The 14,553-nt window shown below is 47.0% G+C and overlaps 1 protein-coding gene across 11 annotated transcripts in view; it reads left to right on the top strand.

Annotated features, from left to right (window-relative positions):
- Positions 1 to 14,553, top strand: part of AKAP13 (A-kinase anchoring protein 13) — a 320,007-nt gene that overhangs the window by 268,852 nt on the left and 36,602 nt on the right. For all 11 annotated transcript variants that reach the window (XM_046008539.1, XM_046008544.1, XM_046008541.1 and 8 more), the window contains 2 exons: positions 1,103 to 1,277; positions 14,113 to 14,180. In XM_046008539.1, the coding sequence (XP_045864495.1) occupies positions 1,103 to 1,277; positions 14,113 to 14,180 (243 nt within the window). The remainder of the gene's footprint in view (positions 1 to 1,102; positions 1,278 to 14,112; positions 14,181 to 14,553) is intronic.

The raw sequence follows: 14,553 nt of genomic DNA, 5'->3' as shown, positions 1-14,553 counted from the left end.
TTAAGATTTTTATTATACGTGTTCTGTTAACCAAGGACCATGCATGAATCAGACTTCATCAGCACTCGCCAGTTTGGTACAGTGGATGGGCTCTGAATTAGGATGTCGGGAGGCCTGGGTCGTGATGTTGACTACCAGTTACTTGAGTATTTTCAAGTATTTTTACTTGAGTGTGACCCTCTGTGAGTCAACACACCTCGCCAGCCCCTGGTGGTGGAGTGTCGTGAATGAGAGACCTGTGGAGTCAGCCAGATCTGAATCTTCTTTCCAGCACGGGCAGTTACTGACGTGTGGTCTCAGACACAGTATTAAACATCTCAGAGCCTCCGTCTCCTCAGATGTGCCGTGGAGATGATAACCAGTAGTTCACTGGGTTGTTAGGAGAAAATATGTGTAAGTCGCCTGCTGTCGTTCTTGGCACATAGCAGCTGTTCAGAATTGTGGTTGGTATTTATCATCTTGATCTTCTCAGTTACACAAGCGTGACACCCTCCCTGCACACTTCAGAGTTGCAGAGACTGAGACAGTCTTGTACTTAGACGGCGTTGACTGAGAGCGTAAGGTGTTTAGTAGTTGTCATGATCATGAACTTCGTGGCGCCCGTATTGCAGGAATTGTTTTAGATGACGACAGCGGTATATGTGTATGTCAGGGACAGTTCATACCTCTGGCTAACCCGAGAAATGCTTCCTGCCATCCCATCATCTTCCCTTCCCTGAGGCTGCTCCGAGAATGGCTGCAGTCCTTTCTGCTCCCCTCCTGTTGCCGGCCCTCTGCTCGTTGCTGGCTTCCTCCGTGGGCTGCGCTTGGGCTTGCTGAGGAGGTCTCATAGGCCACCCCAGAGTCCCCTCCTCCTGATCCAGAAGCCTCTTCCCAGCACTGGTCCTGGAATGTTGTGTCCATCGGTGTGAACGCGTCTTCCTATAGCGTTTCCAGTGTAGCCTGAATGCTCACCACCTAGAAAAACCATTGTCCAGGACAGTGCTCTTAACTTTCATCCAAAGCATTCACCACCGCACACCAGTGACCCCATCCACCTGGATGCCCAAGCGAGAGGAGGGCCTCTGGTGTTCCGTTAACTGTTGGCTCATTACTTTGGCAGGAAAAGGAGAAGGAGAAAGAGAAAATCAAGGAGAAGGAGAAAGATTTGAAGGAGAAAGAGAAGGACAAGAAGACGGTCAACGGGCACACTTTCAGTTCCATCCCTGTCGTGGGTCCAATCAGCTGCAGCCAGTGCGTGAAGCCTTTCACCAGCAAGGATGCCTACACGTGTGCAGGTACGCAACCGCCTCATCCTGCGAGACGCGGCGCTCCGGGCTCGGGAAGGCTCATTCCTGGTTTCCCATGCATCTACCCATATCCCTTCCTGGTGTGTGTGGGGAGGTCGGCCTGTTATGTCTGCCTAAACATCCCGTGTGTTGTCAGTTCCAAATGTAGAACATGCAGCCGGTACATTTTTGCAGAGAGCCCCAATTTCTTATATTCTGTTCTGTTGCCCCCAAGCCCCTGCCTGCCTCAGAAATCTGTGTCTGCATCGAAACAGCCTCCTAGCCTCAAACTCTAAAGCGACACAGCAGTCCCTCGTCAGGTCCTAGGCGCTCATTTCTTATTCTGGCACTTTGTCGGATGCTTCAGCCCTTTCCCAGCATCAGGTCCCGGTGACGGCCACGAGAAGACATCTGCATACGTGCAGAAATGTCCCACACTGACCTGTGGCTGACCTCCTTCAAACCACCTTAAAGCCAAGTCTGCGAACTGACCCCACGTCCTGGGTTGGATTAGATACTGGGCAGGGGATGGCTAGCTTTGTTTTGTCAAGGGCCACGAGCACATATCTTAGACTCCGTGAGCTGGATGGTCCCTGCACCGCTGCTGACCTCTGCTGTCGTGCAGAAGCGGCCTGGGCAGCTCGTAGACCAGTGAGCACGGCTGTGTTCCGGTAAGACTTCACCAGTGGTGAGCCTGGAATCATGTGATTTTTATGTGTCATAAAGTACTCATCTTTATTACCCCCCCCCAGCCATTTAAAAATGTAACAACCATTAGTCGTGTATGGGCAATATAAAAATAGGCTATGGGATGGATCTGGCCCTGCTCGAAGGCACTGTGTCCCAAAAACGCTGTCACTGGATAGAGAGAAAGTAATATTAGCAGTGCACACTGCGGTAAGTCAGTGAGGCTGCTGTGGCCAGGAGGGACAGTCTGGAGAGCCAGCCACTCCAGGCCCAGCCCGGTCACCCAGGAGGCCAAGGTGATGAGCACTGTGTTCTCCCTATACCCACATCAGACAAAGTAGTGACGGATTCAGACGATCAGGACATCATGACCTTGTCTTGTTCTCAGTCATTTGTACAGAGTATCCCAAGTGGTTTGTTACCAAAAATAATTAACTTACTGGAAGCTGAAGTTTTTAAAAGCTTGTTTGAGCAGATTCAAAGCTACTGCAAAAAATGATTTCCACCCAGTTAAGCTAGTCCGCGGCCCAGCTTGTGGCTGCCACTGCTGTCGTGACTTTCTGAATGACTGGCTTTATGATCACACTCTTTCAAGACGACTTTTGTGGAGCTATTATATCCCAAATGTTGTCTGTTGCACTGTTTGCTGTACTGTCCTATTTAAAAAACCACCGCCTCGTGGGAGGAGCTCTTATTGAGATCTTTGTGTATATCACACGCATTTACGTCCTTACTAGGAGATGGAGCACTGCAGCATAGTGCTGAGTTTTCTGTGCCCGCTAGAAAACCAGAGCCACCACTGTCTGCTTCCTCCTGCGTATTTATTTTGGGGCCCAGGTTCTATGAGGCTCTTCCCTGGGACGCCCCACTAAATGTCCTCTGGTTAGTTTCTTAGCCATTTGACACAGCTCCTTGGTACCAGAATAACTTGTTTGCTTAGGACAGTCATCACCAAGCACTTTTTAGTATGTTCATGTATCATTAAAACGTTGTTAGACTACTTGCACAGGGTATGTATATTTGATGTAAGAATTACACGCTTGTCCTGCCCTATACTTACAAAGAGCTCATTCTCGGGGCTCCTGGGTGGCTCATTCGGTTAAGCATCTGACTCTTGATTTCAGCTCAGGTTACGATCTCAGGGTTGTGAGATGGAGCCCTGCATTGGGCTCTGTGCTGGGTGTAGAACCCGCTTAAGATTCCCTCCACCCACCCCGGGCCCAACAGAGAAAGGGTGGGGGGGGGGGGGGTCAGGAAAGAAAGGAAGGAAGGAGAGAAGAGGAAGAACAAAAAGAAAGAAAAGGGAAAAGAAAACTATTCTAGGAATAAGAGAATTCAGATTTGCCATTTTTTTGTTTGCTGGTTATTAGTCTTAACAAGACTGTCTTAGGTCGTGGTTTCTTTGCAGGAATTTGTGTAAGCTACTTCCTCAATTTATTCTAGTTGGAACTAATATAATCCATAAGCTCACTGCATTGAGCCCCTATACATTTCCATTCATCACAGCGTGCTGAAGGTACTAGAATGAGGACAGGCGCCGCTATCCTAGCCCCTTTCGAGTGCTCTCACCTCTAGAAACCTCTAGCACGTGTCAAGTGAAGCTTCCCAACTTAGGGGCTGAGTGAGGCACCAATATATCGTCTACATCAATTCTGTTTCTCTTTAAAGTCAATATAAATGAAAGCTGCAAAACCTTCCTCCCATATCCCAAAGAATCCTTTTGTGTATCCCTCCTGCAAAGTGCCTCTTCTCCATTTGAGGAGCCATGGTCTCAGAGAAAAACAGAAAGACCTCCTGTCTCTTGACTCGACAGTATGAAATTGATATTCAGAGAACTTCAGTGAAGCAGACTGAACATAGTTTGTGTTCTGCTATAAAGCAGAAATATCCAGTGCAATATATTAAAAAAAAAAAAATTCATAGCCAAGCGTGCAGAAAGGAAAATCCCTGAAGAAAACCCAGAATCAGAGCAGTAAAGAGCCTTCCTAGGAGGGAGCAGGATATGTGGCCCCAGGGCACAGAGTGGGAGCTGGAGCTCAGACCTGGATAAAACCGAGAGCTTTAGAGACTGTGACATCCGTGCTGAACAACTTGGGAAAACTCCACCGCCTGGTCCTTCCGAAGCAGCAAGGAAACGTGCCTGCCTTCTCCCAGGACTCTGAGTGAGAATTCTGCCCTATCTACTAACCTGGGGTCCAAATTCACACCATCCATACTCCAAACTAGTTCTCACAAGCGGTTGAATGAAATCCCAATCTGAGAACGGTAAACACTAAGGAACCTCCACTGACACAAACACTGACCAGCCCTGCAGGGTCACACTGACAAGACAGGCTGGCTGGAGGTTCCCACGGGAGGAAAGGTCCTATAAAGCTGAAACTGAGCTTTCAGTTAAACTGCATGGGCGCCTGGGTGACTCAGTCATCTGAGCATCTGACTCTTGGTTTCAGCTCAGGTCATGATCTTGGGGTCATGGGATTGAGCCCCATGTCAGGCTCTGCGCTGGGCCTGCTTGGGATTGTCTCTCTCCCTCCCCCTTTACCCCTCCCTCCCCCTCTACCCCTCCCTGCACTTGCACCCACACTTCTCTCTCTAATAAATTAAAAAAAAAAGAAAGAAAGAAAGAAAGAAAGAAAGAAAATACACAGACACCACATAAGGAAGTCAACTGCCATGAGGAAGTTAGCAAAGGCACAAACAGGGGAAGATGTTGAGGCTTATTAAGAGGTTGAAAGAAATAGAATTTCTAATGAAAGAACAGAACAGCTAAGGGGTAGATTTGAAAAATAACAATAACATTTCAGGAATAAAAATAGCCCTGGAAGGATCTTCACGGAGATTTTTCAACAGGAGCAAAAACCTCTTCCGCACCATCGCTGGACAGTTGTGATTTCTGTTTACAAAGGAAGAAAACGACTTCCATTCTGTCCCCCGCTTTAGGAAAGGGAGAGCTGGGTGAAGGTTCTAGAAACTCTTAGGACTGCAGACTGGCTTTATTTTTGACATTTAACAGTCAATAATTATGCGCTGGAGTTCCTTAACTGAAGTTCATCCGCAAAGACCAGTTGTCTCTGCCAAGCACTGTGTTTGGTATTGTGATCCATTCAGAAGCTGTTGGTCGAGAAATATTGATTGAACGGCAGTATGTGTCAGGCACCTTTTTTCCTTCCCAGCCAAATATATCTGATACATAACATTGTGTAAATGTAAGGTGTGCAACACACTAATTTGATGTGCTTATATATTGTGGTATATTTGCCACTGTAGCCATACTTGGCACCTCGGCTGCATGACGTGGTTGTCCTTTCTTTTCAGAGGCGGGAATAATGAGATGAGAGGTGCGCTTCTCAAGTTGCTTACACTGCGGCATTTGAGAAGAGTTCTCAAAACTCTTCAAAAACCTTGGTACCTACTCCTTGCAGCATTATTTGTAACACAGAGAAATTCAAAGGAACTAAATAAATAACCATCCATAAAATATTGTATACTGGTTAGATGGAATTTGGAGCTGATACTACAAAGACCAGACTGAGGGTCAGCCAGATGTTCCTGTAGAGGAGCTGGCAGAAGGGGTCCTGGGCTTTGCAGGTCTTTGTCTCAGCAGCTTGACTCTGCTCCTGGAGCACACGTGGGGGCAGCCCAAGATGAGGCCTGGAAAGTAAACGTGGCTGGGTTCTGTGAAACTCTATTCACACAATGGATGTGGGCCGAATTCATAGACTGCAGTCCGCCAGCCCCTGCGCTAACTCTGCCGACACAAACAGATCTCCAGGACACTCTGATAAGTTGAAAAGACAGCAGGTAGAACTGTACGTATGACCTGAATTTACAGAAAACAAGTGAACAGTCATTCTTTCTATAAATAAGCAAGAGAAGGACATACCCCAAACTAGTATCAATTTAAAGGAAGAGACGAGGAGAGATCAGGAAGACTTTAAAGTTTATTCTCCCGTCTTGCTTGAGTTTTTAAGACTGTGCTTTTGTATAGAGTTGGTTCGAGCAAAAACAAAGTGTAAACCTTGGATCTGTGATAACTTAAAGATTTTTCTGGTCGTCAGCTGGTCTCTGATGAAACAGCAAAATATGTCAGTACTTGATTTAAGAACTTAATGGACAAAGAGGAAAATGATACCAGAAAACAGCTTGGCAGGAGACTCGAGAGCTGCTCTTCCACTGTTACGGACGGCACCAGTGTGAGTAAGAAGCAACGTAGTTGATTCCGCAGACTCACGGTCCCGAAACGGATGTGAAGTAGTATCAGAAGAGTTAGGGATGGAGGAGATGGAAGATCTTCTTTGAAGACCCAAAGAATCTTTTCCTTTGTGCCGCAGGGAACAGTGAGAACCATTGGTTTCTGGTTATAGTAGATAGATGACTCCCGCCATGACTGGCTCCAGACAACTTTTCAGTTTAAATTCAGATGGGAAAAGGTTTTCTCATTGATGTTCAGTAAATGTTTTATCTTCCACCACCATTGATTTTTTTTATATATATATATTTTATAGGTTGAAGCAGTTGAATCGTACCCTCCTTGGCTATATTAATTCTTAGCCTACATGAGACTATAATGGCTCAGAATTAAACCTGCAGCTGGGATGGGATTGATTGTCAGATAGCAAAAACATCTGTCCTGTGATGCAGGACAATGCACTTCTTCTAACCACAGGCATCTTGAGCCTTTTGTTTTCTCGATACCTCTTCCTGTCAAACGTACGTGGAGCCTCTCTTTTGCTGGGCTCCCTCCAGGAGGAAGCATATCCAGTCCTCCTAGGCTGTGGAACTGCTCACAATATTGGAATAGTGTGCACTAGGATTTCCCCTGGAGAGGGGGATCTGGGATACCTCTTAGAAACTTCTGTGGCCCCAGGATACGAGAGGGACCCATGAAGAATCACTTGTGTGGGTTCTTGTACTGAAAAAAACTAAATGTGGGAGGTTTGAGACTCGTAGACTTAAGTTATCAGCCACAAGACTGTGTGGTAATTAAATAGTTTGAGTAGTGGTTTTCAGGTTTTGTGTTTTTTTTTTCCGGTGGAACTGTTTTGTAAGTTCTATGGATTTTTGAATAAATAAATATATGTATATATAAAAAACTAATTTTAAACCTGAATTAAAAATCCACATGCTCAAAATATAACCAGATATTAACATCAGCATATTAGTATTTTTTTTAAAGATTTTATCTATTTATTTATTTGACAGGGAGAGATGACAAGTAGGCAGAGAGGCAGGCAGAGAGAGAAGGGGAAGCAGGCTACCTGCCGAGCAGAGACCCCAATGTGGGGCTCGATCCGAGGACCCTGAGATCATGACCAGAGCTGAAGGCAGAGGCCTAACCCACTGAGCCACCCAGGCGCCCAACATTAGCATATTAACTTCAGCTATCAGCCTACCTACTGTTTGCATTTTTTCTCCTATTTCTAATTAATTGAAGAATATAATGTGATTGCAAAGAAAGCCATTTTTAAACTGCTAATATTTGGAACCTACTCATCTGTGTGAACGAAGATGTCCCCATATTGTGTACGCAAAACAAAATACAGGAGTGTAAATTCGATGCTGAGGTAGTTCCAGCTGTCCTAGGCAGCTCTAATTTCTGATTTTTAGATCCATTAAAGCAACTTCATTGTTTTCATTTGCTGACTTTAAAAGTAAATGTTAAAATTGTGACTCGAAAAGCCACCCTAAGTATTTTACACATTTGATGGTATTTCACAGTATTTCTCACTCAAGACTTTTTAAAGGAGGAAACCAATCACATACCAGATTGGCTACTCAATTTATGCTAACAGTATTTATAAACTTATAATGGGGTGGAACTTATATGGATTGGTCTGTTTAGCTTAACTGTTTCTTCTGGAAGCAAAGTATTTCATGAGTCCAGCCTGGGAACCTGGAGACTTTTCTGATTGGAGGTCTGTCAAGGGAAGGGAGTATCAACATCCTCAGCCCGTGGTTCTTTGATTTATGGCAGTAGCTTGATCTAGTAAAAATGTCACAAGTTATGTTAGTTCTCCCAGCTCTGCAAAAACAAGGGAAAAGAGTAATATTTTTGAAGTTTAAGCTGAAAGAATCAGGCAGCAAGAAGAAACACTTTGATAGGGCCTGACTGTTCCTTTCTTCTGCACCTAAGGCTCAGAAATCCCGGGTTCATTCGCATGCCAGCCCTCCTCAGAGCTTGCTCCCTGTCCCCCTGCAGCTTTGCACTCAGCCCTGGGGGAGTGTTGAAATAGGCTCCGCATTTGGTGGTGGCATTAAGATGTGTGTATGCCAGTGTGCAGCCTGCCACACAGAAAGAAAATCAAGGCTTGAAAGCAAGGGAACAATATGTAGTCATTTTCCCAACGGAGCAAAAGCAATCAGCTGATTCTCTGCAGCTTCCTGAAGAACAGAGCCTGCGATGAATGTTTATGTGTGTGAAACACCATCTGTTATCTTAGCAGGAAGTGGAAAATATGAGTAATTTGGAGATTCAGAACCTTTTTTTCCTTTTTCTCCATCCCCTCCCATGTTCAGGATCTTCCCAGGAGTCTCAGGAAATGTAGCATCCCTCCAGTTAGTCACTTACCCTCCTGGTAGCTTTCCTTTTTGGTTTAACATAACCCTCTGTGGCTGACTCCTGGAGCCTCCCACCCAAGCCCCTGCTCGGTCAGGTTTGAGTCATGGTTTGGGAAGATGAGCCACATAGCCCATCGTACTGATAGATGATGGTGGCTGATACTGATGGGGCACCAGTCTTCCAAATGTCATTAGTCCCTTTAACATATCCCTCTGCATGCATATACTAAGCCATTCAACAGGATAGAGCATTTTAAAACCCATCAACATCTCTCGACCCCACTGGTATACACCTGGACCAGTCTGAAGTAAGTCATAATCCAGGAAGAAAGCTTGAATCCCTTTCCGTGGACTTGCATGGAAATGGTCCTGATCACAGACACTGGAAACAGCAAGAATGAAACCTCCATATAGTTTCTTTGCAGCCTGCTATGCGGTGGGGGTGGGGGTTTGGCGAAAACAAACCACAAAAGCCAAGACTAAAGCCCCCTGCCAGGACCGCTTCGAGGTATTTTATTTTATTTTATTTTGTTTTAAGATTTTTATTTATTTATTTGATAGAGAGAGAGATCACAAGTAGGCAGAAAGGCAGGCAGAGAGAGAGGAGGGGAAGCAGGCTCCCTGCTGAGCAGAGAGCCCGATGCGGGGCTCGATACCAGGACCCTGAGATCATGACCTGAGCTGAAGGCAGAGGCTTTAACCCACTGAGTCACCCAGGCGCCCCCGAGGTATTTTAATTTAGGAGAAATCTGGCAGGTCTTTTTTTCCTCAGCCATAATTCCACTCTTGTTTTAGGGTTAGGTCTCTTTAATGGGAAAGGAAAGAGTGTCTTTCCAATTCTTACTTCTTCGGCTACATAAAGCTTCCCTTGAAAAATCAGCTGTTCCTCCAGCTGCCACAAATAATCTGGTCTTTGGAATGCATGGTGGAGTCCTTCAGAGTAAGGAATTCATTATGTTTGGGTTTCAGATCTTGTCAGTGGTTCTGTTTTATTTGCTTTAAACAGATGTAAGATGATCTTGAGATGATTGCTGATTTACTTTCTGTTGTGTTAGCAGCTTCTGAGTACTTTTGTGGTAGGTTGTTTCTCTTGATTAAAAAAATAAACAAGCAGATCAGCTACACTCTAAATAGGAAACAGGAGAGTGTTCAGAACGTGTGCTGGTCGGATTTTGCTTTGGATTTCATCTGGGAAGGCAGCTTTCTGGATGTTGTTTTCTGATGTGTAGACTTCATTGCTTACATGGGATAGTATAATACACATAATCGATTAAAGAAAAGACATTTGTCGCTTAGGGGAAAGGGAGGCGAAAGAGGAGCCCATCAATTCCCACTCAGGCAGGGCTCTCATGTTTACCGGCATTCTTAGGCGCACTTACCAGTGCTTGTTACATGAGCCCTTCAGCGAAGGTGGTGGGCCTCTCTTCTGTGGCTTTCCTCTTGTTCTGTACATCAGCTCTGTGGTTATTACACCAGCTACAAAGAACATTTTCTGTGCCTTGTAGCTTAGCCTGTAGCTAACACGATCTATCAGTCCAAACCACGCTTCACACTTCCCAGAGATCTGAAACAAAAAAAAGTTGCAGAAAGAATTTTGGAGAATGTATTTCCAACTTGCTCATACAAACTGGCTTGTTGCTGTGCCCATTATCGCTTGTTTTAGTTTTCGTTTTAGTTTCTGGTTGAAATGATGGGAAGCAGTAGCACTTTTCTGTCTTAAAGGTAACCCTTCATCCTGTTCCTTGAGAAAGATCGGAGGATTTTCCCCGGATCCGTTTTGCTGCTCAGATGGGCCTCTGCTAGGCAGGATTCCTAGCATGTTCCCTGAGGATGATCAGTGACTCAGGGTGGGAAGTCCCCTCACTTCAGAACTCAAGAAGGTGACTCCTCCCTTTCGTAGCCGTCCTCGTACCCGTGCCGTCCTGTGATTTCAGTACCGTTCGGTAGGGCCGTTCCTCTTACCCTCCTTCAAAGTGTCGTTTCAGAGTTTCTTACCAGTTGTTTTTTGTTTTTCTGCTGAAAGAGAGATAGCGTGTCATATAAACAGCTCACCACAACTCTGTGGCGGTTGGCGGCAGAGGTTTAAAAAAAAAAAATCAGATAGATGATATTTCCCAGTTATGTGGGTTTTCCTTCATGTTCTTTTGTCTGATGCCTCCTTGTAGTGAAAAAAAGAAGTTGTTAAGGCTGAGCTGTTTGTGTTTAAATTCAGAGGAATCTAATTAAGGAGCCGACTCTGTTCTCATAAACCACTGTGCTGAGACCTTTCTGAATAGCCTTGAAGAATGAAAGCGTGTTGCTTACTGCTATTAGGAAATCTTTTTCTTTTAAATAAATAAAAGGCCAAATAATTTTTGGATCTCCCTGACAACATGGTCTGGTTTGTGGCAGAGAGCTTGACAGTGTCTTCGGGTCTCCTGTTCTTGGTAATTGTCTGTGTTCCAGAACCGAGAAGAAGGTTCTAACCTCGTGACTCTGGCTGATGTCAGTGGGGCCAGAGTTTCTTAACCACTCCACACACCACTAAAACTGTGGCTGCAAACAGAGTCCGGGACGACTTGGTAACAAGCTGAGTGTTTTTCAAGTAGGTACTTGAGTATGTTAGGCAGACGTCCACGCGAATTGACTTACCACTGAGACTCAAGCCCTATTATGGACCACATTATGATTTCAGCTCATGAGAGGTTTGGGGACCTGTCTCAGCTGACTAAGAAAGTGAATTTGTATGAAAAGTTGTTTTTTAGAAGTACATTTTATTATTACATCTGCGTGCGTGATTCATCAGTTGGAGTTGTCTTTTTTACATCTCAAACACTGGCCTGAAAACTTGAATGCTACTGAAGTCTGTTTAAAAGTGAAGGCACCACCTCTTCAGAAATCGCCTTTGCTTAATTCTCTGGTGTTAGAGCTGACTGGGGAGACAGGTCATGTCCCAGTGTACTGACTGGTCTCTTGTAGATCGAAATTAGTGGCAGGTTCTCAGGCAAATCCCACCTCCTCTGTTGCCCATCGATGCCAAAAACATTACTGATTTTCAGTGTGGAATTCCAAAAGAGCAGCGGTGGGAAGTCTTTTCTTTCCTGGGTGAGTCAGGACTTCATCGAGGTGAGTCCTGCCAACCCAGTCAGGGAAAGGGACACAAGCACAAAAGACCGTTTGCTCAGGGCTCACAGGCAGGACCAGAAACACGGTGAGCATCTGGAAGTTCGTGCATGGCAGGCCATGTCAAGCCAAGTGGGAAATTTGAGCTTTATCCTAAAGATGACGGGAGCCACCAAAGAGTGTCTGGGAGGTGAGAGGCCAAAAACAAAGTTAAGTACAAACCAGAAGACATACATAACGGTCCAGCCCACCTGTTGCCTCTTTGGGACTTTCCTAGAAGACTGCTGGCTGGGGAGGCATGAAGTCTCCAGCCCGGCTTCGCCGGGGTCTGGGTCCTGGTAAACAAGGGCATAGCCACACTGGCATCTCAGGAGTCACCTGGATTTCTGTGTGTGGTTCTCCTGTTTCTCTCAGTAGAAAAACAGTGACTTCTTTATCAAAATTGATCCTTATTTTCAAGTCACAGAGAACTGGACAAATTAATGAGAGCCAGTGGTTTCCGGTTCTTTAGAGAAACATCCCCCAAATGTTTGCTTTTCCTGATTAGAATGAGTCACTCCCCAGGGGTCTCTTTCCTTATGCCCAGAAAGGGACATTGCTGAGAAACCCCAGCGTTCCTGGTCAGTGGCATATAACCTCTCTCTCACCGCCGACTTCTAGAGCAACTCACGGCTTACATGGAGGTGACCTCAGGCGGTAGAAATGACAAGGACCATGGCATCCAGATCACTCCCTTGCCATCTGCTCCTGGAGAAGAACACAGGGCGGGGCTGGAACAGAGTTTTGACTGAGTTACTTCTGGGATTTTCCTCTCCTTGGTGCGGACGTTGGCCTTTCTCAGCAGAGCCTCTCCATGTCCTGCCATTGGTAAAGGAACTTAGGTGTCTCTTCAGGTTCCTTAACAGAAAGGTGACCAGAGAGTGAATGTCATGAGGGATGAAGCCAGAAGAGGCTACATGGGGGAAGAGGCAGGCTTAGGAGGGAAAGGCCCAGAATAAAGCCTCACCCCACCCCCAGGACCCCAAACTGGTTGCGACCGTGGCCCGTCCTGTTGACAAAAGCAGACGTGCTCCTGAGAGCCTCCTGGGTGGTGGTCAAGACTTCTCCAGTCAGGGCCCTTCCCTGACCGTAACCTCTGGGGTGGCTGGGGCTACCTTAGTGGTAATTCACGTGACACAGAAGCTGAAATCTTTAGCTCCGTGAACCTTGTGGGACACTCCAGTGGAATTTACTTTGAAAAATTATCCCACGGGAGAAGGTGGACCCTCCTCTCATTTACTGGATGGGGAAACTGAGGCACTACGGAACGACTTGCGTGCGCCGCACTAACTAGCAGAGCCGGGACCTAAATCAGATGTCTCGCAGAGCAGTTCCTCCTGGGCTCCTGTCAGCGCTAATGAGTTGGCATCTCACGTCTTATAACCAGGTCGTGTCAGGGCACTTGGCCTTTGCGTAGAGGGGACCTAGTAGGTCTTGAATAGGAGCCGTGAGCCAGGCCCTGTGCTAGAGAGACGTAGAGACTCAGCAAGAGATGCAGCGCTCTGGAGAACACTGGGAGACCATGACGGTACAGCGTGGCAGGCGGCCCTAGAGCTCCGTGAACCGAGTAGGCGTGGCGGGAGCAACTGTTGAGAAAGGGCCTGTGGGAAGAGGCGTCTCCGCCCACCGTGAGTGAGCGGACGCGGGCAGGACCTGTGGTGCTGCCTGTTGAATGGTGTCCGGTTCGTTTTCTCAGGGAACCTTCCCGGAGTGGTCCTCGTCACTGGGTGTCCCCACAGACAGACCCATTGTTTGCTTCTGCTTCCCCTCTGGCCTCCCGGCGCGGTTCTGTTCTGTGACTTCATAGCAGCAGCAGGAGCGGACAGCAGCCCTTCTGAGGCCCAGAGCGGGGGTTTTTGCGTCTGTGGCTTGGGCGCCGAGGGAGTGAGAAGTAAGGGTTGAAGCTGTGTCATAGGCAGATGTGGTCTCCCCTCCGTCTTTCAGGAAGTCTCCCACTTGATCCCGAGTCAGGATGCCCTGACGTGCCTGGGGCGGTTCTGAGCACCTCTCTTTTGCGTCTCCTGACTCCGCCAGGTGGCAGGACGCTCGGGGTGGTTAAGATCCCAAGCAGAAGGACATAAAGAGGCTCTCAGATTCCCACTCTGCCTTTGACACAGCCATGCGGATATCCCAAGTCCCGGCAAGGGGCTCTGTTTGTGGATTTGTGACTTCGACCTCCCATGTTGACGGCAGACACTTTTACTTTCCGTTTTGCTCGGTAAGCTCTCAGCTTCCTGCCTGAGAGGCTCCAGACTTCTCGTTTCGGTGTCTCAGAAATCACATCTGCTCTCATCTCTCCTCCTCCCCATGACGTCACGCGCCTGCTTTCTGGCAGGGACCACAGTCTGTAATCCCAGTTAGAGCCTCAGGAATCCACCAGCGGCTGTGGCCGCAGGGAGGCAGACTCCCAGATCTCTCAACTTGGTCGAAGTCACCTTGGGCTTTTCTTGCTTTCCAGGTTGCAGTGCGTTTGTCCACAAAGGCTGTAGAGAAAGTCTGGCCTCCTGTGCAAAGGTCAAAATGAAGGTAAGACATTCCTTGGGGGTGGGGAGAGGCCTGGTTGGGGTTTTTGTTTGTTGTGATCACTTGGTACCAACCCTGAGACCAAAACAACCAAACAGTCATTCTTCTCAGAAGCGACCAAGTCTCTTCTTCACTGACACACTTGGGAATCTGTGGCTTTTGGAAAACAAAATGCTTTCAGAAGTCTTGTGTTGAATACACATTTCTCTGCATTTCTAGCGTCTCTGTGTTGCTGTCGAAGTGGTTTTGCTCGGAAGCACATCTGCGGGCCTGCCCTGCTGCGCACACAGCCCGCTTCCTCGTGGCCACCCTGAGGGCAGCAGGTGGCACTCGGGGGCTTTGGGCTGCTGGGGAGCTGGGTGGAGGAGGGTTGGAC

The sequence above is a fragment of the Meles meles genome, chromosome 6 (genome assembly GCF_922984935.1).
Source record: "Meles meles chromosome 6, mMelMel3.1 paternal haplotype, whole genome shotgun sequence".
Classification (NCBI taxonomy): Eukaryota; Metazoa; Chordata; class Mammalia; order Carnivora; family Mustelidae; genus Meles; species Meles meles.
This window is presented reverse-complemented; position numbering and strand designations above follow the sequence as displayed.